The sequence below is a fragment of the Anomaloglossus baeobatrachus genome, chromosome 1 (genome assembly GCF_048569485.1).
Source record: "Anomaloglossus baeobatrachus isolate aAnoBae1 chromosome 1, aAnoBae1.hap1, whole genome shotgun sequence".
Taxonomy (NCBI): domain Eukaryota; kingdom Metazoa; phylum Chordata; class Amphibia; order Anura; family Aromobatidae; genus Anomaloglossus; species Anomaloglossus baeobatrachus.
Genome location: NC_134353.1, coordinates 77,935,449 through 77,959,953, shown reverse-complemented (window position 1 = coordinate 77,959,953; position 24,505 = coordinate 77,935,449). Strand labels below are relative to the sequence as shown.

The 24,505-nt window shown below is 48.1% G+C and overlaps 1 protein-coding gene across 1 annotated transcript in view; it reads right to left on the bottom strand.

Moving 5' to 3' along the window:
* Positions 1 to 24,505, bottom strand: part of EVC2 (EvC ciliary complex subunit 2) — a 223,451-nt gene that overhangs the window by 43,629 nt on the left and 155,317 nt on the right. Inside the window, exons 16-17 of the mRNA XM_075346882.1 lie at positions 17,314 to 17,430; positions 1,546 to 1,767 (exon numbers count right to left, since the gene is read on the bottom strand). Coding sequence (XP_075202997.1) covers positions 1,546 to 1,767; positions 17,314 to 17,430 — 339 coding nt within the window. The remainder of the gene's footprint in view (positions 1 to 1,545; positions 1,768 to 17,313; positions 17,431 to 24,505) is intronic.

Sequence of the window (24,505 nt, the reverse complement as noted above, 5' to 3'; positions counted from 1 at the left end):
GGGAGGGGGGGAGAGAGAGGAGGGGGGGAGAAGAGAGAGAGGGGGGGAGAAGAGAGTGGGGAAAGAAGAGGGGGGGGCAGAGGTGCTCTGTCACCAACTGTCTCCACTCTGTGACTTGTGGTGCAGGTGACAGAGTGCAGACAGTTGGTCCCATGCAGCAGGACAGATGGCAGAGCACAGCGGTGACATGCCTGTCAGTGTCTTGCTGCTGGGAGGAGCAGATGATCACACTGCCCGACACCGGCCGCTCTCCTGACATCGCAGCAGAGCGGGCGGGTGGAGAGTGTGAGCACATACTTACGTGCAGGGGGGGATTAAGCTGAAGACCCCCCCCCTGCACTGCACACTGGTGCCCCGTGACTCACCATCTGCAGGACGCTGGCTCCACACAGACGTCCTCCGGATCCTCCCCTCGATGCTGAGCTGTGACGTGCGGTAGTCACCGCCCACAGCCCTGTCACTCAATCTGAGTGGCGCCGGCATCCTGTGACGTACCAGTCTTGTTTGAGAGCCCGGAAATGCCGGGACGTCAGAGGATGCCGGCGGCCACAGCTCCAGGGGGTCATGTGACAGGCACTGAGCGTGCAGCATAGCGCCGCTCAGTGCCAGAAATGGAAATACAAGCCAATGGAGAAAATACCTAGAATTGTAAGTAGAACTTCGACAGAAAATAAAAAAAATGGGTGAACCACCCCTTTAATGAGCGGACCTAGAAGAAGTGTGATAGTGGTGCAGAAACTCGGTAAGTATAATTGTCCTGCTTTAATCACCATGTTGCTTCCTTTTTTTTTTTTTCTAGACTGCCGAACCCGAACAGTAACACGGAGTTCCCTTAGATGTCTGTATTCGGGATCGGTGCATAGGCACTAGGTGTATTCGCCCATCAATAATTAAGAGGCGTGTGAAGAAGTGAGAGAACTGTGCATTAGATTAGGTCATGATTTACAGCAAAGCTGATACCAGGAAGCAACATTTTTTTGTTGGCTGAGGCCTCGCCCCTTCTGGCCACATGGGTATGATGTCAGCACAGGTTCTGCAAGTCAAATATTACATTGAATGTATAATAGTTATGCTAATTCTAATGGGGGGGGGGATAACTATGAATTCCCCCCAGATATTATCTGCTCCTCAGCTGTTGTCAATCAAGCTGATGATTTTATAAACTTTACTTTCTTGGATTTCAAAACTTAAACATCCGAGCTGACCACTAGAGTATGTAGAGAATCAGCCTGATAGTGCCAGTATAGCACTGGTTTTAGCTTATATACGAAAATCCTGGTAATTTGTTCCCTTTAGCCCTTTAACTGGGCAAATCTATATAGATCCTTTACAATAAAAAAAAATTCATGCCACCAACCTCCCATACCCTTCTTCTCCAACAATTTTTGCGGTCCCTGTCCCACTTGGGATTTCTGATACCTCCTTTATTTTTGGATCAGAGTAGGACATATTAGATTCCCTCTTAAAGTGTGGACACGTACAAAAAAAAATAATTGGAAAGCTCTTGTACGACACATCATCTAGTTGGGGTTCCTGGTCACTTACCTGATTCAGAGTCTGTAGAAGTTGCTCATATTCTGCAGTGATACAAGACCTGCTCTTCTCCTCCAGTAGCACGGACTGGAGCTCCCGGATGGCCTTCTGTATTTCCAGACTCTTTTCTTGGTTGAGAATGGCTTGGAACTGTAAATGTGTTATATATTCCCCCAGTTTATATTCTCTCGCTTTTAAGTAATGCACTCGTTGCAGAAGTAACTCTCCTCGGGCCTGGAAAATACACAGAAAAGAGAGTGCAAAATATATGAATATCTCACCAGGGAATAAAAAGCTCAAAGGCAAAAATCTTGAGTTCACCACCTAATGGGTCAAGTATGACATTGGAGTTGCATCTTTCTGACGTATTGGCCTATTGAGGACCTTTAAAGTGTTTCTAAGTTCTATTATACCAGATGCCATGATCTTTTGGTAGGTGCTCCCAGTCCGGGTAGCTTGACTTGCAATCTTGAATTTCACTGAGGACATTGCTTCTTGGGTTGACCTATGAGCTGGACATGAAGAGGGACAACTGACTGCTCATTTCAATATCTAAGCCAGGTTTCTGCTCAGTCTATGGATGTAAAATGGGTTGGCTCCACTACTGAATGAGAAGTGAGCTGGCCCCATATTGACACTTTTCTGGTTATGTTCAGACTCAGAAAACACTGCTGGGACCGGATACTGGAGCACCCACCTGAGGCTCAGGAACCTGGAATTATATGACTTACTCTTTAAGCTGATTTATATATTTGAAGGGGTTCTGACTAAGCCCTTAAGGGGGATATCCAGTACTTTTTGTTTACAACACACCTAAGAACTAACAGTCAGGTAGTTACTGACTACCTGCCTGTCGCAGTTCTTCACTGACACAGAGCGGTCACAGCCTGACCCTGCCAGCAATTCAGTGGCTTCTGCTGACATCACATTGACAGAGCAGCGGCTTTTTTTCCACTCTGCTCATGGGGCTAATTTAAAGCCGGTTCCCCGCTATCTATCTGCAGGAAGCCAGTGGTCAATCAGCATGACATCAGCAGTCACACCCCTTCAACAGAACAGAGCCGAAAAAAATCAACGGCCCAGTTGACGTTGTGCAACTGAGTCGCTGCCGGTCGGTGCAGGTGTCAGATACAACAGGCAGATAGTTGCCTCTGTTACCAAGTACCTGCCTGTTTTTTGTTGTTTATGTTTACTACGTGTCTAAAAACGAAGTCACGGGCCACCCCTTTAAATGACATAGATCATTCTATGAGGCCTCCACTATTTAAGGGTCTTCTCCACTTGATCCACAATTCTAAGGGGTACTTTGCACATTGCGACATCGCTACTGCGATATCGTCGGGGTCAAATCGAAAGTGACGTACATCCGGCGCCGGTAACGACGTCGCAACGTGTAAAGCCTAGGAGAGAAGATGAACAAGCGTGAAACAGTCAAAAATCGCTGATCTGTGTCACATCGTTCATTTTCATAATGTCGGTGCGTCCGCAGGTACGATGTTGTTTCTCGTTCCTGCAGCTCCACACATCGCTGTGTGTGAAGCCGCAGGAGCGACAAACATCTCCTTACCTGCGCCCACCGTCCACCGGCAATGCGCCGTCCACCGGCAATGCGCCGTCCACCCCTCTGCTTCTATTGGCCGGCCGATTAGTAACGTCGCGGTGACGTCGCTGTGACGCCGAACGCACCGCCTCCTTGAAGGAGGGATTCTTCGGCAGTCACAGCGACGTCACCGACCAGGTAAGTGCGTGCGAAGCTGCCGTAGCGATAATGTTCGCTACGGCAGCTATCACAAGATATCGCATGTGCGCCAGGGGCGGGTACTATCGTGCTCGGCATCGCTATCATCGGCTAGCGATGTCGCAACGTGGAAAGTACCCCTAAGAGTCTTCTCTCAGCTTAGAGTCCCTACCAATTGGTGATGGCTAGAGTTGATCGAGTACCTAACTATTCGTACTCGCTATACTCATAACGAGTACTGTCTAATACTGGCGTATTCATTCCGAATAGCGTGTAATGCAAGACAATGGGGAAAAACTTGCAATGTAACGAGTAACCCAAATTCCGCACTATTTGCTACTTGCACAAATAATACGGCATTCAGGTTGCTCGTTACATTGCGAGTTTTTCCATAACTGACTTGAATTGCACACGCTATTTGGAACGAATACACAAGTATTAGACACTACTCATTATGAATATAGCGAGTACGAATAGTTAGGTACTCAGTCAACTCTAGTGATAGCAAAAGCTTCTGATTAGCTGCAGAGTCATGATGTCAATGCTGCAGCCAATCAATAAAGACTGGAGTGGCGGTAAGAGCTGGTGCTGGAGTCCAAAAAAGTGAGTAACAGATGAATTTGTAATTTCTTAGGAGGGGGTTTGCAACTTTGAACTCATGGAATAAAACATTTTTGAAATGGGGTAACCCATGTAAGTCACGGTACTAATGAAAGTGTTATTTGGGCACTATGATTTGGATATTAAATACCATTAGTATGTGGTGTTTAAATGCATTGTGGTCATTGTACTTGTATTGCACTCTCAATGGAGGTACCAGAGCAGGGCAGAGGCCAACATTTACTGTGCCATGGTTTCGATTCAGAGGAGGCATAAGTTGTAGCAATCAGATATTGTTTAATTTGATGGAGGTACAGCAGATACTTTTCCTGGCACCGTATACTATGTATGAGTGAGGCATATAGCGGATAGCCCTGGCCCTTGTAAGTGAATTTCTCCCAAATTAACAGTGACTGATACTAAGTGCCTAGATTTATTCTCTGAACCGCTGGATACCTAATAGCACAGGGATAGCAGAACATATATTATTCAGGTAGAGAATGGAGATGTAAAAAACCCAGAAGATCTACTACTTATTCAGGGGGTTGCTAGCAATAAAAATCACCCGTGAGACTCCTCAGTGGGCTAAGAAAAGCAAAGAAGCCGTACAGGTAAACAGAGAAGTAATCAGGTCAGAAGATTCTCTACAGGGGATACTACAGGCAGACAAGACATGGAATTACTCTTGGTTATTTTTACATCTGTCGATGGGATTTTTAATAATGAAATGATGGAGACACTGGTTTATGGACTTGAAGATGAAAAATCCGTCACTGGATTCTTTACATTTAAACTGAGACCCTCCTCCAACTACAATTGTTCCACTAATTCTGGAACAGTTTTTCTTTTTCTTCTGTGCTTCTCCGTTCCAAAGTTATATCTCTTGGAAATAATGATCTACCTCTGTCACAAGGAGGTTTTTGCAGGCATCACCGACTATCATGGTGGCGTCAGGATCTGTGGAGACTACAGATTCTGCCACTCCTATATATGCTGGCTGGACGGTTCTTATAGTGCCAGCTATAGCTTGACTATAATGGCCTGGTGAGGTGGATTTATCCAGACTTACTGGTGGTTGTGATAATTATTTTTCTGTGCGGTTCCAGTGTTAACCCTTGTTGTCCTTTTATTGCTGCATTACTTCTCTCGCTTTTGCCTTTAGTTTCCTACGGTTTATTCCTGAGAGTGTGCAGTATGACTGAGTTTCTGCCATCTCTGTCTGTCTCATCTATGTTTCCATCACACTCCTGCCCCTTCCTTCCTTAGGAAGATGGGGAAACAGATCAGTTTTACTCAGGAGTATAGTAAGCCACGGGACTACGGCATCTCCACCATCAGAGGTAATCCAGAAGACAGGGATAGTATAGGATCCCCTAATGTGAAGGACAGAATAGAAGTCCCTTGTCGCCCGCTATCCCACAATGTGACATTCTCTCTGGGACTTTGTCTTTCTCCTCTGACTCTGGCCAACCAAAACATGGCTGCGCCCACACAGTGGTTCTGCGGTATAATTACTCTGCATAATTATTTCTGAAGGACATGGAATGGAGGGGCACAGAAAAAAAAACTGTTCCAGAATCAGTGGCGCAGCAGCAATTAAAAGGAGATTTAAGCAATTTAAACAAAAACTAAAAACTAAAAAATCAATGACATCTGCTCTGATGACATGGTAAATGGCTGCAGGCAGTCATTTGCTGCTGATTGGATGCATCGGTCATGTGACAATGTCACATAATCCGCCTGGAACATCGCAGGAATGGCGCCACTGTAGGAGGTGAGTGTACATTGTTTTCATTTTCTATGGGGTGCTGAAATGATTAAGATGGGCTTCTTTAGTAGTGGAAAACCCCTTTAAAACAGATCTGTCTAATTATATAATATACACTGTATATATTATTAAATAGATATCATAGACCTGATGGGGCTGGTGTATTAATAAATGGCAGTATGGCCCTATAATTCAATTTTAAGTCTATAATCAATCTCCACACATTTATTATGACTGGCAGCTCCTCAGAGCATCTGCACTCTGCTGCTAAACCTCTTCCCACCTAGTCTGATTAGCAGATCCTCAGTGCCTCTCCTCCCTGCTGCTGCTGAAACTCTTCCCACCTAGTCTGATTAGCAGATCCTCAGTGCCTCTCCTCCCTGCTGCTGATGAAACTCTTCCTACCTAGTCTGATTAGCAGATCCTCAGTGCCTCTCCTCCCTGCTGCTGCCGAAACTCTTCCTACCTAGTCTGATTAGCAGATCCTCAGTGCGTCTCCTCCCTGCTGCTGTTGAATCTCTTCTTACCTAGTCTGATTAGCAGATCCTCAGTGTCTCTCCTCCCTGCAGCCTAATCTCTTCCTACCTAGTCTGATTAGCAGATCCTCAGTGTCTCACCTCTCTGCTGCTGCTGAAACTCTTCCTACCTAGTCTGATTAGCAGATCCTCAGTGTGTCTCCTCCCTGCTGCTGTTGAATCTCTTCTTACCTAGTCTGATTAGCAGATCCTCAGTGCGTCTCCTCCCTGCTGCTGTTGAATCTCTTCTTACCTAGTCTGATTAGCAGATCCTCAGTGTCTCTCCTCCCTGCAGCCTAATCTCTTCCTACCTAGTCTGATTAGCAGATCCTCAGTATCTCTCCTCCCTGCTGCTGAAACTCTTCCTACCTAGTCTGATTAGCAGATCCTCAGTGCATCTCCTCCCTGCTGCTGTTGAATCTCTTCTTACCTAGTCTGATTAGCAGATCTTCAGTGTCTCTCTCTCCTCCCTGCAGCCTAATCTCTTCCTACCTAGTCTGATTATCAGATCCTCAGTGTCTCACCTCCCTGCAGCCTAATCTCTTCCTACCTAGTCTGATTATCAGATCCTCAGTGTCTCACCTCCCTGCAGCCTAATCTCTTCCTACCTAGTCTGATTATCAGATCCTCAGTGTCTTTCCTCTCAACTGCTGCTGAATTCTCACCTACCTAACCCGACTAACATCTTCTCAGTGTACCTCCTCCCTGCTGCTGAATCTCTTCCTACTTAGTCTGATTAGCATATCCTCAGTGTCTCGCCTCCCTGCTGCTGCTGAATCTCTTCCTACCTAGTATGATTAGCAGATCCTCAGTGTCTCGCCTCCCTGCTGCTGCTGAATATCTTCTTACCTAGTATGATTAGCATATCCTCAGTGCCTCTCCTCCCTGCTTCTGCTGAATATCTTCTTACCTAGTATGATTAGCAGATCCTCAGTGTCTTTTCTCTCAACTGCTGCTGAATCCTCACCTAACTAACCCCTCTAACAGATTCTCAATGTCCATCCTCCCTGCTCCTGCTGAAATCTCCCACTGCTCAGTACAAGCTGCAGCTTGACAGGCAGCCAGAGTGGCTGAAGGCTGAATAAACTTGGACTCATAAAGAAGGGAATTTTGTTTACTTACCGTAAATTCCTTTTCTTCTAGCTCCTATTGGGAGACCCAGACAATTGGGTGTATAGCTTCTGCCTCCGGAGGCCACACAAAGTATTACACTTTAAAAAGTGTAACCCCTCCCCTCTGCCTATACACCCTCCCGTGGATCACGGGCTCCTCAGTTTTGGTGCAAAAGCAGGAAGGAGAAAACTTATAAATTGGTCTAGGGTAAATTCAATCCGAAGGATGTTCGGAGAACTGAAGACCATGAACTAAAAGAACAATTCAACATGAACAACATGTGTACACAAAAGAACAACCAGCCCGAAGGGCACAGGGGCGGGTGCTGGGTCTCCCAATAGGAGCTAGAAGAAAAGGAATTTACGGTAAGTAAACAAAATTCCCTTCTTCTTTGTCGCTCCATTGGGAGACCCAGACAATTGGGACGTCCAAGAGCAGTCCCTGGGTGGGTAAAAGAATACCTCGATAAAAAGAGCCGAAAAAACGGCCCCCTCTTACAGGTGGGCAACCGCCGCCTGAAGGACTCGCCTACCTAGACTGGCGTCTGCCGAAGCATAGGTATGCACTTGATAGTGTTTCGTGAAAGTGTGCAGACTAGACCACGTAGCTGCCTGACACACCTGCTGAGCCGTAGCCCGGTGCCGCAATGCCCAGGACGCACCCACGGCTCTGGTAGAATGGGCTTTCAGCCCTGAAGGAAGCGGAAGCCCAGAAGAACGGTAGGCTTCGAGAATCGGTTCCTTGATCCACCGAGCCAAGGTTGACCTGGAAGCCTGAGAGCCCTTACGCTGGCCAGCGACAAGGACAAAGAGCGCATCTGAACGACGCAGGGGCGCCGTGCGAGACACGTAGAGCCAAAGTGCTCTCACAAGATCCAAAGAGTGCAAATTCTTTTCACACTGGTGAATTGGATTAGGGCAAAATGAAGGCAAGGAGATATCCTGATTGAGATGAAAAGGGGATACCACCTTAGGGAGAAACCACCTTATCCTGGTGAAACACCAGGAAGGGGACTTTGCATGACAGCGCTGCGAGCTCAGACACTCTCCGAAGTGATGTGACTGCCACTAGGAAGGCCACCTTCTGCGAAAGACGTGATAGAGAGACATCCCGCAGCGGCTCGAAAGGTGGTTTTTGAAGAGCCGTTAGAACCCTGTTAAGATCCCAGGGTTCCAGCGGACGCTTGTAAGGTGGGACCATGTGGCAAACTCCCTGCAGGAACGTGCGGACCTGCGGAAGCCTGGCTAGACGCTTTTGAAAAAACACGGAGAGCGCCGATACTTGGCCCTTGAGAGAGCCGAGTGACAGACCCTTGTCCATTCCAGATTGAAGGAATGAAAGAAAAGTGGGTAAGGCAAACGGCCATGGAGGAAAACCGTTATTAGCGCACCAGGATAGGAAGATTTGCCAAGACCTGTAATAGATCTTGGCGGACGTAGCCTTCCTGGCCTGTCTCATGGTGGCAATGACATACTGAGATAACCCTGAAGACGCTAGGAGCCAGGACTCAATGGCCACACAGTCAGGTTGAGGGCCACAGAATTCAGATGGAAAAACGGGCCTTGTGACAGCAAGTCTGGGCGGTCTGGAAGCGCCCACGGTTGACCCACCGTGAGATGCCACAGATCCGGATACCACGACCGCCTCGGCCAGTCTGGAGCGACGAGAATGGCGCGACGGCAGTCGGACCTGATCTTGCGTAGCACTCTGGGCAGCATCGCCAGAGGAGGAAACACATAAGGCAGTCGAAACTGCGACCAATCCTGGACTAACGCGTCCGCCGCCAGAGCTCTGTGATCCTGAGACCGTGCTATGAATGCCGGGACCTTGTTGTTGTGCCGTGACGCCATGAGATCGACGTCCGGCGTTCCCCAGCGGCAACAGATCTCTCGAAACACGTCTGGGTGCAGAGACCATTCCCCCGCGTCCATGCCCTGACGACTGAGAAAATCTGCTTCCCAGTTTTCTACGCCCGGAATGTGAACTGCGGAGATGGTGGAGGCTGTGGCTTCCACCCACTGCAGAATCCGTCGGACTTCCTGGAAGGCTAGACGACTGCGAGTGCCGCCTTGGTGGTTGATGTAGGCGACGGCAGTGGCGTTGTCCGACTGGATACGGATCTGTCTGCCCTCCAGCCACCGATGAAAAGCCAATAGGGCTAGATACACTGCCCTTATCTCCAGTATATTGATCTGAAGGGATGACTCTATCGGAGTCCAGGTTCCCTGAGCCCTGTGGTGGAGAAAAACCGCTCCCCAACCTGACAGGCTCGCGTCCGTGGTGACCACAGCCCAGGTTGGGGGTAGGAAGGATTTTCCCCGCGACAGAGAATTGGGAAGGAGCCACCACTGAAGTGACGTCTTGGTTGCAAGGGAAAGAGAGACGTTCTTGTCGAGGGAAGCCGCACTCTTGTCCCATTTGCGGAGAATGTCCCATTGGAGTGGCCGAAGATGGAATTGCGCGAACGGGACTGCCTCTATAGCTGCCACCATCTTCCCCAGGAAGTGCATGAGGCGCCTTAAGGGGTGTGACTGACACCGAAGAAGGGATTGCACCCCTGCCTGCAGAGAAAGCTGTTTGTCGCTCGGAAGCTTGACTAACGCTTGCTGGGTATGAAACTCCATCCCCAGGTACGTCAGTGATTGGGTCGGTGTCAACTTGGATTTCGGGAAGTTGATGATCCACCCGAACCGCTGGAGAGTCGCCAGAGCGACGGATAGACTTTGTTGACACGCCACCCGAGAAGGGGCCCTGACTAGGAGATCGTCCAAGTAGGGGATCACCGAGTGGCCCTGAGAATGCAGGACCGCCACAACGGATGCCATGACTTTGGTGAAAACCTGTGGGGCTGTCGCCAAGCCGAAAGGCAATGCCACGAACTGAAGGTGTTCGTCCCCGATGGCGAAACGCAGGAAACGTTGATGTTCGGGTGCGATCGGTACATGGAGATAAGCATCCTTGATGTCGATCGATGCTAGGAAGTCTCCTTGTGACATCGAGGCGATGACCGAGCGGAGAGATTCCATCCGAAACCGTCTGGTTCTCACATGTCTGTTGAGTAGCTTGAGGTCCAGAACGGGACGGAATGACCCGTCCTTTTTTGGCACCACGAACAAGTTGGAGTAAAATCCGCGACCGCGTTCCTGAAGGGGAACGGGGATCACAACTCCTTCCATCTTTAGAGCGTTCACTGCCTGAAAAAGTGCGTCGGCCTGAGCGGGGGCCGGAGAGGTTCTGAAGAAACGAGCCGCAGGACGAGAGCTGAACTCTATCCTGTAACCATGAGACAGAATGTCTCTCACCCATCGGTCTTGAACATGTGGCCACCAGGCGTCGCCAAAGCGGGAGAGCCTGCCACCGACCGAGGATGCGGCTAGGGGAGGCCGAGAGTCATGAGGAGGCCGTCTTGGAGGCAGTGCCTCCTGCGGCCTTTTGCGGGCGTGACTTGGATCGCCACGCATAGGAGTTCCTCTGGCCTTTCTCCGGCCTTTTGGACGAAGAGGATTGGGACTTGGCGGAGGGACGAAAGGACCGAAACCTCGATTGGATTTTTCTCTGTTGAGGTCTCTTAGGTTTGGCCTGGGGTAAGGAGGAATCCTTTCCTTTGGATTCCTTAATAATCTCATCCAATCGTTCGCCAAACAAACGTTCGCCAGAAAAAGGCAAACCAGTTAAGAACCTCTTGGAAGCCGAGTCTGCCTTCCATTCGCGCAGCCACATGGCCCTGCGGACTGCCACGGAGTTAGCAGATGCTACCGCCGTACGGCTAGCGGAGTCCAGGACGGCGTTCATGGCGTAGGACGAAAAGGCTGACGCCTGAGAGGTCAAAGACGCAACTTGCGGAGCAGAATTCCGTGTGACAGCATTAATCTCAGTCAGACAAGCCGAGATTGCTTGGAGTGCCCACACGGCTGCAAAGGCCGGGGCGAAAGACGCGCCCGTGGCCTCATAGATGGACTTCACCAGGAGCTCTATCTGTCTGTCAGTGGCATCCTTCAGGGATGAGCCATCTGCAACAGACACCACGGACCTAGCCGCCAATCTGGAGACTGGAGGATCCACCTTGGGACAGTGAGCCCAACCCTTAACGACTTCAGATGGGAAGGGGTAACGCGTGTCAGTGAGGCGTTTAGCAAAGCGCTTGTCCGGGACCGCTCTGGGCTTCTGGACAGCATCCCTGAAGTTAGAGTGATCAAAAAACGTATTGCGCGTACGTTTGGGGAACCGAAACTGGTGTTTCTCCTGCTGAGACGCCGACTCCTCTACAGGAGGAGGCGGGGGAGAGAGATCCAACACCTGGTTGATGGACGAGATAAGATCATTTACTAAGGCGTCCCCGTCAGGTGTATCAAGGTTAAGGGCGACGTCAGGGTCAGAGCCCTGAGCTGCGACGTCCGCCTCGTCCTCCAGAGAGTCCTCAAGCTGGGATCCCGAGCAGCGAGAGGAAGTCGGGGAAGAGTCCCAGCGAGCCCGCTTAGCCGGTCTAGGACTGCGGTCCGGGCAGGAGTCCTCCGCCTGAGACCGAGGGGCCAACCTGGGAGCGCGCTGCGGCGCGGACCGAGAGGGGCCTGGAGGCGACGAGCTAACAGGGGCTGGGGCCTGTGAAAGGTCCGGTCTGGACTGCAAAGCCTCAAGTAGCTTAGAAGACCATTTGTCCATAGACTGTGCAATGGATTGAGAAAGAGACTCAGAGAGTTTCTCAGCAAAAGAGGCGAACTCTGTCCCTGCAGCCTGGTCAGGGGGAGCAGGGGGGGCTACATGAGCCGAGGGGCCCACCAGTGTCCGAGGCTCCGGCTGAGCAAGCGAGGCAGGAGTCGAGCATTGCTCACAGTGGGGGTAGGTGGAACCCGCAGGTAACATAGCCCCACAAGAGGTACAGGCCGCGAAAAAAACCTGTGCCTTAGCAGCTTTGCTCCTTGTGGACGACATGCTGTTGTCTCCTAGGTGAGTGACCACTGAGGGTATATGGGAAGGGGTATACAGCCCGACCGAACAGATATATATATATATCTAGTATATATATATACATATGTATCTATTCCGGCACCCTAGGGGGACCAGCACCGGGTGACCGGTGTGGCTTACCGACCGCTAACGAGCGGAGTGTGTCCTCCAGATTCCCTGCCTTGGATCCCCCGGAGCTGCAGAGCTGTTAACTGAGAAGCCTCCACCGGCAAAATGCCAGAAAATGGCTGCCGGAGCTCTCAGGGGAGGAGTGGGGCCGTGGGCGGCGCCAGCAAAAGTGCGGGAATCTGGGGTCCCCACAGTGATCAGTGAGGGGGGAGGAAGACATGCAGGATGCTCCAGCCCTCACATCCGACGTTATGTCGGTAATCCCGCCCTTACCCCTGACAGGCAGGCCCGGGGGCGGGATTTTTGCGACTAGGCCGCGATGAAGCCGGGGACTAAATTTGAGGCCGCGCCCGACAAGCAGGCACGGTCGGCGTGTAAGTCCACCGGCCTCCTAATTCAGCAGCTGCCGCGGCTTCCGGGAAGAAGGTGTGCTCCCTGCACAGTCCCCTATGGGGACACAGAGTACCTTTGAGTTGCAGGGCCCGGTCCCTGAGGTCGAAGAGGCTCCGGTCCGTCAGATTCCCACAGGGGCTGCGGATGGAGCAAGGTCCCAGCAACTGGATGACCGCTTAGGATCCCACTTCTCCCAGAGCCGCATAAGGGATGGTGAAGGAGACGGCATGTGGCTCCAGCCTCTGTACCCGCAATGGGTACTTCAACCTTAACAACACCGCCGACATAGTGGGGTGAGAAGGGAACATGCCGGGGGCCCTCTTTTCTTCCAACCGACATAACTAAGTATGAGATGCATGAGTGGATGTGTGCCTCCTTCCACACAAAGCATAAAACTGAGGAGCCCGTGATCCACGGGAGGGTGTATAGGCAGAGGGGAGGGGTTACACTTTTTAAAGTGTAATACTTTGTGTGGCCTCCGGAGGCAGAAGCTATACACCCAATTGTCTGGGTCTCCCAATGGAGCGACAAAGAAATGTTTATTGTAATATCAGGATTATGTGCCTAATCTAACACAGATTTCCATGCAAACTACATCAAGCTCATCAGGTCTAAGAAATCAATTCAATAGGGTATATAGTTTAGATTATGAAATCTGTAGACAGATCACTGCCTTTATCGGTCTATCATCGTTTTTGGTAGTGACATCCTGTTTTACTTGCAGTAGGGAAAGTGCGGGCTTCCCACAAATTTTAACCCCTGTTGTGCTGACTAGGGAACTTAGACGGTTTATATTTCTGTCTTGCTATAAATTATATCTCTTGCATTAGTTGTACTGTCTGGGGGTCTTAGACCCTGTATATCTAATATATAAAGCTGAGTGTATGTACAGACCAAAAGTTTGGACACACCTTCTCATCTGTAGAACAACTGTTAAGAGGAGACTTTGTGCAGCAGGCCTTCATGGTAAAATAGTTGCTAGGAAACCACTGCTGAGGACAGGCAACAAGCAGAAGAGACGTGTTTGGGCTAAAGAACACAAGGAATGGACATTAGACCAGTGGAAATCTGTGCTTTGGTCTGATGAGTCCAAATTTGAGATCTTTGGATCCAACCACCGTGTCTTTGTAGAAAAGGTGAACGGATGGACTCTACATGGCTGGTTCCCACCGTGAAGCATGGAGGAGGAAGTATGATGGTGTGGGGATGCTTTGCTGGTGACACTGTTGGGGATTTATTCAAAATTGAAGGCATACAGAACCAGCATGGCTACCACAGCATCTTGCAGCGGCGTGCTATTCCATCCGGTTTGCATTTAGTTGGACCATCATTTAATTTTTCAACAGGACAATGACCCCAAACACACCTCTAGGCTGTGTAAGGGCTATTTGACTAAGAAGGAGAGTGATGGGGTGGTACGCCAGATGACCTGGCCTCCACAGTCACCAAACCTGAACCCAATCGAGATGGTTTGGGGTGAGCTGGACCGCAGAGTGAAGGCAAAAGGGCCAACAAGTGCTAAGCATCTCTGGGAACTCCTTCAAGACTGTTGGAAAATTATTTCCGGTGACTGCCTCTTGAAGCTCATCAAGAGAATGCCAAGAGTGTGCAAAGTAGTAATCAAAGCAAAAGGTGGCTACTTTGAAGAACCTAGAATATCAGACATATTTTCAGTTGTTTCACACTTTTTTAAGTATTTCATTCCACATGTTCTAATTCATAGTTTTGATGCCTTCAATGTGAATCTACAATTTTCAGAAAATAAAGAAAACACTTTGAATGAGATGTGTCCAAACTTTTGGTCTGTACTGTATGTGTGTTTCCGCTAAAGGAATCCGCACCGTCGCATTTACAATCACGAAATTTTGCACAGACGCCTCATGTGACCCGGGGAACGTCGTAGACAATGTTTTGACAGGAAAATTTAACCCTGCGCTTTACAGTTACTCTCCAAAAACCTGCCTCCATTAAAGTGAATGGAGCCTGGAACTACAGGCCATTAATAGCAGCTGTGATTGGTTGCTATAGGAACAAAGGACATTGTTAGTATAAGACGCTTATGTGTGAGGTAATTTGATGTCGGTGGGGAGACGGATGGAGAGAGAGAGACAGTCAGACCGAGAGAGAGACAGACAGATATAGAGACAGACAGAGACAGACGGTGAAAGAGACAGACAGAGACAGACGGGGCAAGAGACAGATGGGGCAAGAGACAGACGGGGCAAGAGACAGACGGGGCAAGAGACAGACGGGACAAGAGACAGACGGGACAAGAGACAGACGGGACAAGAGACAGACGGGACAAGAGACAGACGGGGCAAGAGACAGACGGGGCAAGAGACAGACGGGGCAAGAGACAGACAGAGAGACACAGAGATCGAGACAGATAGACTGATACAAACACAGACAGAAAGATAGAAACAGACAGAGACATACAGTTAGGTCCAGAAATATTTGGACAGTGACACAATTTTCGCGAGTTGGGCTCTGCATGCCACCACATTGGATTTGAAATGAAACCTCTACAACAGAATTCAAGTGCAGATTGTAACGTTTAATTTGAAGGTTTGAACAAAAATATCTGATAGAAATTGTAGGAATTGTACACATTTCTTTACAAACACTCCACATTTTAGGAGGTCAAAAGTAATTGGACAAATAAACCAAACCCAAACAAAATATTTGTATTTTCAATATTTTGTTGCGAATCCTTTGGAGGCAATCACTGCCTTAAGTCTGGAACCCATGGACATCAAAAAAACGCTGGGTTTCCTCCTTCTTAATGCTTTGCCAGGCCTTTACAGCCGCAGCCTTCAGGTCTTGCTTGTTTGTGGGTCTTTCCGTCTTAAGTCTGGATTTGAGCAAGTGAAATGCATGCTCAATTGGGTTAAGATCTGGTGATTGACTTGGCCATTGCAGAATGTTCCACTTTTTGCACTCATGAACTCCTGGGTAGCTTTGGCTGTATGCTTGGGGTCATTGTCCATCTGTACTATGAAGCGCCGTCCGATCAACTTTGCGGCATTTGGCTGAATCTGGGCTGAAAGTATATCCCGGTACACTTCAGAATTCATCCGGCTACTCTTGTCTGCTGTTATGTCATCAATAAACACAAGTGACCCAGTGCCATTGAAAGCCATGCATGCCCATGCCATCACGTTGCCTCCACCATGTTTTACAGAGGATGTGGTGTGCCTTGGATCATGTGCCGTTCCCTTTCTTCTCCAAACTTTTTTCTTCCCATCATTCTGGTACAGGTTGGTCTTTGTCTCATCTGTCCATAGAATACTTTTCCAGAACTGAGCTGGCTTCATGAGGTGTTTTTCAGCAAATTTAACTCTGGCCTGTCTATTTTTGGAATTGATGAATGGTTTGCATCTAGATGTGAACCCTTTGTATTTACTTTCATGGAGTCTTCTCTTTACTGTTGACTTAGAGACAGATACACCTACTTCACTGAGAGTGTTCTGGACTTCAGTTGATGTTGTGAACGGGTTCTTCTTCACCAAAGAAAGTATGCGGCGATCATCCACCACTGTTGTCATCCGTGGACGCCCAGGCCTTTTTGAGTTCCCAAGCTCACCAGTCAATTCCTTTTTTCTCAGAATGTACCCGACTGTTGATTTTGCTACTCCAAGCATGTCTGCTATCTCTCTGATAGATTTTTTCTTTTTTTTCAGCCTCAGGATGTTCTGCTTCACCTCAATTGAGAGTTCCTTAGACCACATGATGTCTGGTCACAGCAACAGCTTCCAAATGCAAAACCACACACCTGTAATCAACCCCAGACCTTTTAACTACTTCATTGATTACAGGTTAACGAGGGAGACGCCTTCAGAGTTAATTGCAGCCCTTAGAGTCCCTTGTCCAATTACTTTTGGTCCCTTGAAAAAGAGGAGGCTATGCATTACAGAGCTATGATTCCTAAACCCTTTCTCCGATTTGGATGTGAAAACTCTCATTGCAGCTGGGAGTGTGCACTTTCAGTCCATATTATATATATAATTGTATTTCTGAACATGTTTTTGTAAACAGCTAAAATAACAAAACTTGTGTCACTGTCCAAATATTTCTGGACCTAACTGTAGACACAGACAAGGAAAGAGACAGACAGCGACACACAGACAGAGACTGGGAGAGAGACAGAGAGACAGTTACTATCCCGGGCAACGCCGGGTACTACAGCTAGTTTCCAATAAAATGAAGATTTTGTGGTGTTGGGGGTGCAGCGCCTTTTCCATCCTACTATAACATCTTAATGCAGCTCTATATTTTCCATATCCACCTTGATTTGTATTCTCCGAGCTGATATTCCAGTGCAGGATAAGATGTGAATATTTGTATACGACATTTCAATCCCTATTATACCGAGAACTTTATGCCTGTTACTAATCCAGTCTACAGGGGCGGCTTCGGTGGATAGCTCCCGGGGGGAACAATTCCCGCACACCATTAAATAGGTTGTATTTCTTGAACCAACTCTTATTTTCATAGAAGTAGAAGGAACAAATCAAAAGCAAACATTCATGTAACTGGATAAGTCTTCCCCGTCTGATCTGGTCACATCTCATTTTCGTTACCTGCTTAATCTTGTCATCTGCAATTTGCGCTTCATGAATCAAGACTTTATCCTCTACAGATTTCTTCAAGATTTCTGCAGCTCGGTCCTGAGGATGCTTTGTCGTCTTTGAACTTGGCTATAAATAAAATTAAAAAAAAAAGTGCCTTATTCTACAGAGACCAAAATGCGTTATGTATATACAGCATATCTCCGCCTAATTGGAGAAAGCATCTGCAGTGAAATTACATTGCTTGCAAATATGATCCTGGGGCAAATCAGTAAATTAGAAATTAGATTTCTCGGTAAAGTGAAGGCATCGGAAGTGAAGATACTTCTCTGAAGACACAGCAATCCGCAGGTCATGCCTGGTTTTAAAGGGAATCGTCAGCAGGTTTTTACTATGTAATATGAAAGATCACCATGATGCAGGTCCAGATTCCAACGATGTGCCACTTGCTGGTCTGGATACTGTTTGATAGAATCTGTGTTTTGTCTGCTGCAGATTTATTCCTTTAGTCTTAGATAGAGATGAGTGGATCCATTGAAGTTCGGTTCGGCGGGTTGAGGTGGACTTTAAAATTCAGTTCTAGACCTGGACTTGACCCAAACCTCAATTTAAGTCACTGATTGGGCAGTCCTGGTCTCCGCCCACATACAGCCAGCTATCAATAGAGCTCTTCCGGGTGTTTGGTGCACACTACATCCGATCACGCTGTTGTTACCCCCAGTGAGAGCCGATCAAACACTGCAAGCGGCTCACACTGGGCTGAGCACCGAGCGTACCCGAGCACACCGATGCTCGCTCGAGTGGTTTGCATACGTAAAGCAACTGAACTCTGAACTAGGACACTGATTTTTTTTTGTAAAGTCCATTTTCAGTATGAACCCCAAACTATACAGCTCGGGTCTGCTCATCTCTAGTCTAAAGGCCCGTTACACGCAGCGATATCGCTAGCGAGCGTACCCGCCCCCGTCATTTGTGCGTCACGGGCAAATCGCTGCCCGTGGCGCACAATATTGTTAGGAGCCGTCACACGGACTTACCTGCCTAGCGACATCGCTGTTGCCGGCGAACAGCCTCTTTTCTAAAGGGGCGGTTCGTGCGGCGTCACAGCGGTGTCACTAAGCGGCCGCCCAATACAAGTGAAGGGGCGGAGATGAGTGGCCGTAACATCCCGCCCACCTGCTTCCTTCCTCATTGCCAGCGGCAGCAGGTAAGCCGTAGTTCGTCGTTCCCGAGGTGTCACACGTAGCGATGTGTGCTGCCTCGGGAACGACGAACAACCTGCGCCCTCAACAATCAACGATTTTTGGAAAATGAACGAAGTGTCAACGATGGACGATATGGTGCGTATTTTCCATTGTTAACGGCCGCTCGTTGGTGTCACACGCAACGGCGTTGCTAACGATGCTGGATGTGCATCACGGAATCCGTGATCCCGGCGATATATCGCTAGATAAGTCGCTATGTGTGACGGGACCTTTAGATCCTTGAGTTCAGGGTTTAATTTCACCTAATACCTCCAACTTCTCAGAAACTTACCCCACGTCGAACTCCATGGCACCCAAATGCATCTCAAGGCTCTGGCCAACTGATTCAGGAAGCCATTATCTATCCCCCATTTTCTTGAGATGGCTGGATTGTCATTGTAAATAAGCACTTGTACCTTGTCCCCCCCAATCTCATTGTAGATTGTAAGCTCTCATGAGCAGGGTGGTCTTTTTTCCCTTTAAATATTGTATTTTCTATAACTGTTACTCATTTGTATATGATCCTCCTGAATTGTAAAGCGCTGCGGAATATGTTGGCACTATAGAAATAAAGATTATTATTATTAGAGAGGAGCGAACGCAAGATTCGGTGTTCAGCGTTCGTACCAAACACAGACTTTACAAAAACAACAGAGTTCAGGTACTTTACGTATACAAACCACTTGCATGAGCATCGCTGAGCTCGGGTACGCTTGGTGCTTGGCCCAGTGCGAGCCGCTTGCAGTGTATGATCGGCTCACACTGGGGGTAACAACAGCATGATCGGATGTAGTGTGCGCCAAACAAAAAAATGGAAAAATCTCTCTTATCCGTCCACGGAGTGATCGGTTTATGGCTGGCTGCATGTGGGTGGAAACATGAACTGCCCAATTACTGACTTCCATTGGGGTTCAGGTTAAGTCCAGGTCCCAAGCCGAATTTTATCTAAAGTCCGGCTGAATCCACCAAACCGAACTTCCACAGGTCTACTCATCTGTACTCATGAACAATGGGAGCAAAAACTAAAGTGTTGTGGTTATATTTTTATGTACATAAAGCTGTGGGGCCGCATAAAAAATATTAAAATAGAGTCCTATTTTACAGCAAAACCACCTATAACATTAGGCCGCGGGCTAACTTGCCAATCCCAACACCCACTTGCTGTCACGCAAGGTACGGGAAGCACACAGTTAAGGGAAGGGAAACTCTGTGTCTAAGAAAAGGGAAGATGGTGACCCCTGACCAAACCTAAAGCTGGTCCCTGGGGTCCCTCACCACCCTAGATAGGTTCCACACCTATTCAATAAGCCGGATATCTGACCCTAGGCATCTCTGGGGCTGGGCCCTAAATAGGGAACGGATGGGGTGAGCTCTTCGTCAACACCACTACACACTATAAACGACACAAGGAGGACATACAGGGGGAAAAGCATGAACTACTTATCCACAGATAACTCAGGTAGAGGTTCAGCAGAGCTTTCAGCAATGATACCACAGAGGAGTACAAGCCACCTGCTTACAACCAGAGCTTGAATTAACTGAATTATATCACCAGCAAAGTCCAAAGGAAAGAAGGGGTATATAAGCACCAAGGGAATACTGATGATCAACAGCTGAGTGGAAGGTGAGCTCCTGCTGGGTCATAAAGGAAGAAAGATTAATCCAGCAGGAAAGCTACCTATAGCAATGAATACTGACAGCAGAAACAATGGAAAGTCAGGGAGCATATTGCACAGCCAAACACGGTGACCTTCTATGGCCAGAAACCACATGACTGTCTGTCACACATGACACACCCATGATACTTGCTTCTTCACATGATCATTAAATGGTTTTCTCCATATCAGACTTTTATGATATTTCCGTAAAATGTGCCACAAATTCCATTATATGTGCAGGTACCACTTCTAGGACCATCACCTATCTCAAGAATCCCATCAACTTTCGATGAAGAAGTGTCCATGCATACTCAGGTCTCTCCATTCTCTTCTATAGAAGTTCATAAACTAGCCTAGCAATCATTCTCCGCAAAGTTCAGAACACCCATGGAAACCCCTGCTTTCAAGATAAGTGAGGGTCTTAGAGGAGGTCCCCATGGCATATCCCGTGAATATGGAAATACCCAAAGTATATTGCCTGGAGCACCTTTGCTAAGGGTACCTTCACACTTAGCGATGCAGCAGCAATCCGACCAGCGATCTGACCTGGTCAGGATCGCTGCTGCATCGCTACATGGTCGCTGGTGAGCTGTCAAACAGGCAGATCTCACCAGCGACCAGTGACCAGCCCCCAGCCAGCAGCGACGTGCAAGCGACGCTGCGCTTGCACGGAGCCGCCGTCTGGAAGCTGCGGAGACTGGTAACTAAGGTAAACATCGGGTATGGTTACCCGATGTTTACATTAGTTACCAGCGCACACCGCTTAGCTGTGTGTGCAGGGAGCAGGGAGCCGCGCACACTGAGCGCTGGCTCCTTGCTCTCCTAGCTACAGTACACATCGGGTTAATTAACCCGATGTGTACAGCAGCTACATGTGCAGAGAGCCGGAGCCGGCAGCACAGGCAGCGTGAGAGCTGCGGAGGCTGGTAACTAAGGTAAATATCGGGTAACCACCTTGGTTACCCGATGTTTATCTTAGTTACCAGCCTCCGCAGCTGCCAGATGCCGGCTCCTGCTCCCTGCTCGCTTCATTTGTCGCTCTCTCGCTGTCACACACAGCGATCTGTGTGTCACAGTGGGAGAGCGCCTTTGAAGAAAACGAACCAGGGCTGTGTGTAACGAGCAGCGATCTCGCAGCAGGGGCCAGATCGCTGCTCAGTGTCACACACAGCGAGATCGCTAATGAGGTCACTGCTGCGTCACAAAAAGCGTGACTCAGCAGCGATCTCGGCAGCGAGCTCGCTGTGTGTGAAGCACCCCTAACTCTTCAGAACCAGAGTGGGGATCCCAAGAAAGACATCCTAGGACACAAGTTCTGCCTTTGTCTTATGTGACGTTATGAGGATACCCATTATTCGCGTCATCTCTTCTAGACAATATAACTTACTTTTAAGCCATTTCCACTCTCATGACCTCTCTATTATAAATTCTCCACCCTTTGTGGGCTCCATCGCTCTCCTAATTAATGATGCAAAGGCTCTGGTGGCTGCAGTCAATACTCCAGCAGTTAATAAAGAGAAATGGATAATGAAACCCGACGTGAAGTCAGACGATGCCGTTGACTGTAGACTGCTGAGCAATATGCAGCCAGGTGCCATTGATTCGAGGCTTCCGCAATCACACGTTCTTAAGAAAACAGATCTGAAGCGTAATTAGCAAAATGAAAAACAAATGAAATGTCACTGGGTGCGATCCAGGGACGAAGATTACACGGCGGATGCTGTCAGGCTCGGCTATGCCATCACATTTCTCCTGGTTCACCAAATATCTCTATAAAAATGGATACTCTATGGCCGGTGTGACCCAAATAAAGGGCAGAAAAACGGTTTATCAAAGTCAGGGAATGGCAGGTCTACGGGCTAGATATCTGCTACCAGGATCGCAATGTACTGTAATTGGTTTAGAAGCAAGAAAACCCAATTACAAAAGAAAATCTTGTGGGAAATGTTAATGAAGGTTGAATATTTTGGCTCTGATTAAGAATAGAATATATTATATGTAAGAAGGAGTACAATGCACAGCAAATGCGTAGAAGGAGAGCGTCGTGGTATATCTCCTTGTAGCTTATGAAATTGTACACACAGAAGGCAGTTGTGTTGGCAAGGTCGTGAGGAGTCAGAAAGGGCAGCTTTCCGTGTATAACCATGCCCCCGGAAAGTGACAAGAGGCTCCACACAAAGGGTCTGTAAATCACGAACCGTAATCAACAGCAGATCTATCATTACTATATCTTTCATAAGACACAGGGCAACAAATTACTAAACACAAGATAATGATTTGGTCGGTAAACCACTTTGTTCCATTTTCCAGAATGCTTACACGGAGCTCTGATCAACCACAATGAAGGACTCAGGAGCCACGGAAAGCTGGGTTCACACATAGCGACAGCGACGTCGCTGTTACGTCACCATTTTCTGTGACGCAACAGTGACCTTGTAAGTCGCTGTTATGATCGCTGCTTAGCTGTCAAACACAGCAGACGCAACAGCGATCATAACGACACGCGTCGCTGTGGAAGCGATGCTGCGCTTGGTAACTTATGTAAATATCAGGTAACCAACCAAAGTGCTTCTCTGGTTACCCGATACTTACCTTGGTTACAAGCGCACACCGCTTAGCGCTGGCTCCCTGCACTCATAGCCACAGTACACATCGGGTTAATAAGCAAACCTTTGCTTATTTCCCGATGTGTACTCTGGCTGTGTGCAGGGAGCAGGGAGCCGGCAGCACTGGCAGTGTGAGAGCGGCGGACGCTGTAACTAAAGTAAATATCGGGTAACCAAGGAATGGGCTTCCCTTGGTTACCCGATATTTATCGTGGTTACAGCTTACCGCAGCTGCCAGAAGCCGTCTCCATGCTCCCTGCTCGCTTCAGTTCGTCGCTCTCTCGCTGTCACACACAGCGATGTGTGCTTCACAGCTGAGAGCGACGAGCAAAAAATGAAGCAGGACATTCAGCAACGAGCGGCGATCTCACAGCAGGGGCCAGCTCATTGCTGGATGTCACACACAGCGACAGCGACGGGACGTCGCTGCTACGTCACAGAAAATGGTGACGTAGCAGCGACATCGTTGTCGCTGTCGCTGTGTGTGACACCACCTTAAGACTTCATGGTGAAAAACACTTAAAGGATGAGAAAAGCCAACCACTGCTTTCCAGTATAGGGAGCAAATGGGAACCGAACCACTGAATACTAGATAATTGGCCACAAAACATCTGGATACCATACACTGGGGGGTGCTAAACCCCTAGATTCCAGATAATGAGACACCAAACCAACAAAATCAAACACGGGGGCACCAAACCTTTAAATACCAGATGAGACACCAAACTAATAGAACCAGAGACTAGGGAACCAAATTGCTAGATACCAAATAATGGGATGCTGAACCAATAGAACCAGACACTGGGGCACCAAACCACTTGTTACCAGATAATGAGACATTAACCAGTAAAACCAGACGGGGCGCCAAACCACTAGATAGCAAACAATGGAACACCAAACCAATAGAACCAGAGACTGGGTCATCAAACCACTAGATACAAAATAATGGGTCAGCAGACCAATAGAACCAGAGACTGGGGTACCAAACCACTAGATACCAAAATATGGGAAACTTAATTAATAGAACCAGAAACTGAGGCACCAAACCACTAGATACTAAGTAGTGGTACACCAGACCAATGGAACCAGAGACTGGGGTCTCAAACCACTACATACTAAATAGTGGGACACCAGACCAACAGAACTAGAAACTGGGGCACCAAACTACTAGTGTTATGGACATGATTATGAACTAATATGAGTATTAAGAGTTATATGAAGCTATAAAAAAAAACAGGATTTAAGATAATGCTTGAAGCGTGTACCACACCTATATCTGCATTCAGACATCATAAGACTCATCAGACAGTCTGGACTTTCATGTGACAAGTGAAGCATGCTGACATAGCTTAATATAAATGAGGAAACATGTATACATATATCACAGAATAAGCTATTTTACGGTTTAGCCAATAGGAGACGTGTTATGTATTCTTGGCTCCTAACCAACTGATTCCTTTAAATGTATTTTAACTTCCGCGATAAAGTCAGACTTATTTTCTATGCATATCCGTGTACATTTTTCTGGTCTGTATAGAAGAATAGTATGCATGCTACTAACAAATGACTCATGATTTGGATGCAGACGGGGTTAAGGTAGATGCATAATTTGGATTGCATCACTGTAAATTTATGGCCCCCTTAACACTAGATACCAAATAATGGGACGCCAAACCAATAGAACCAGAGACTAGTG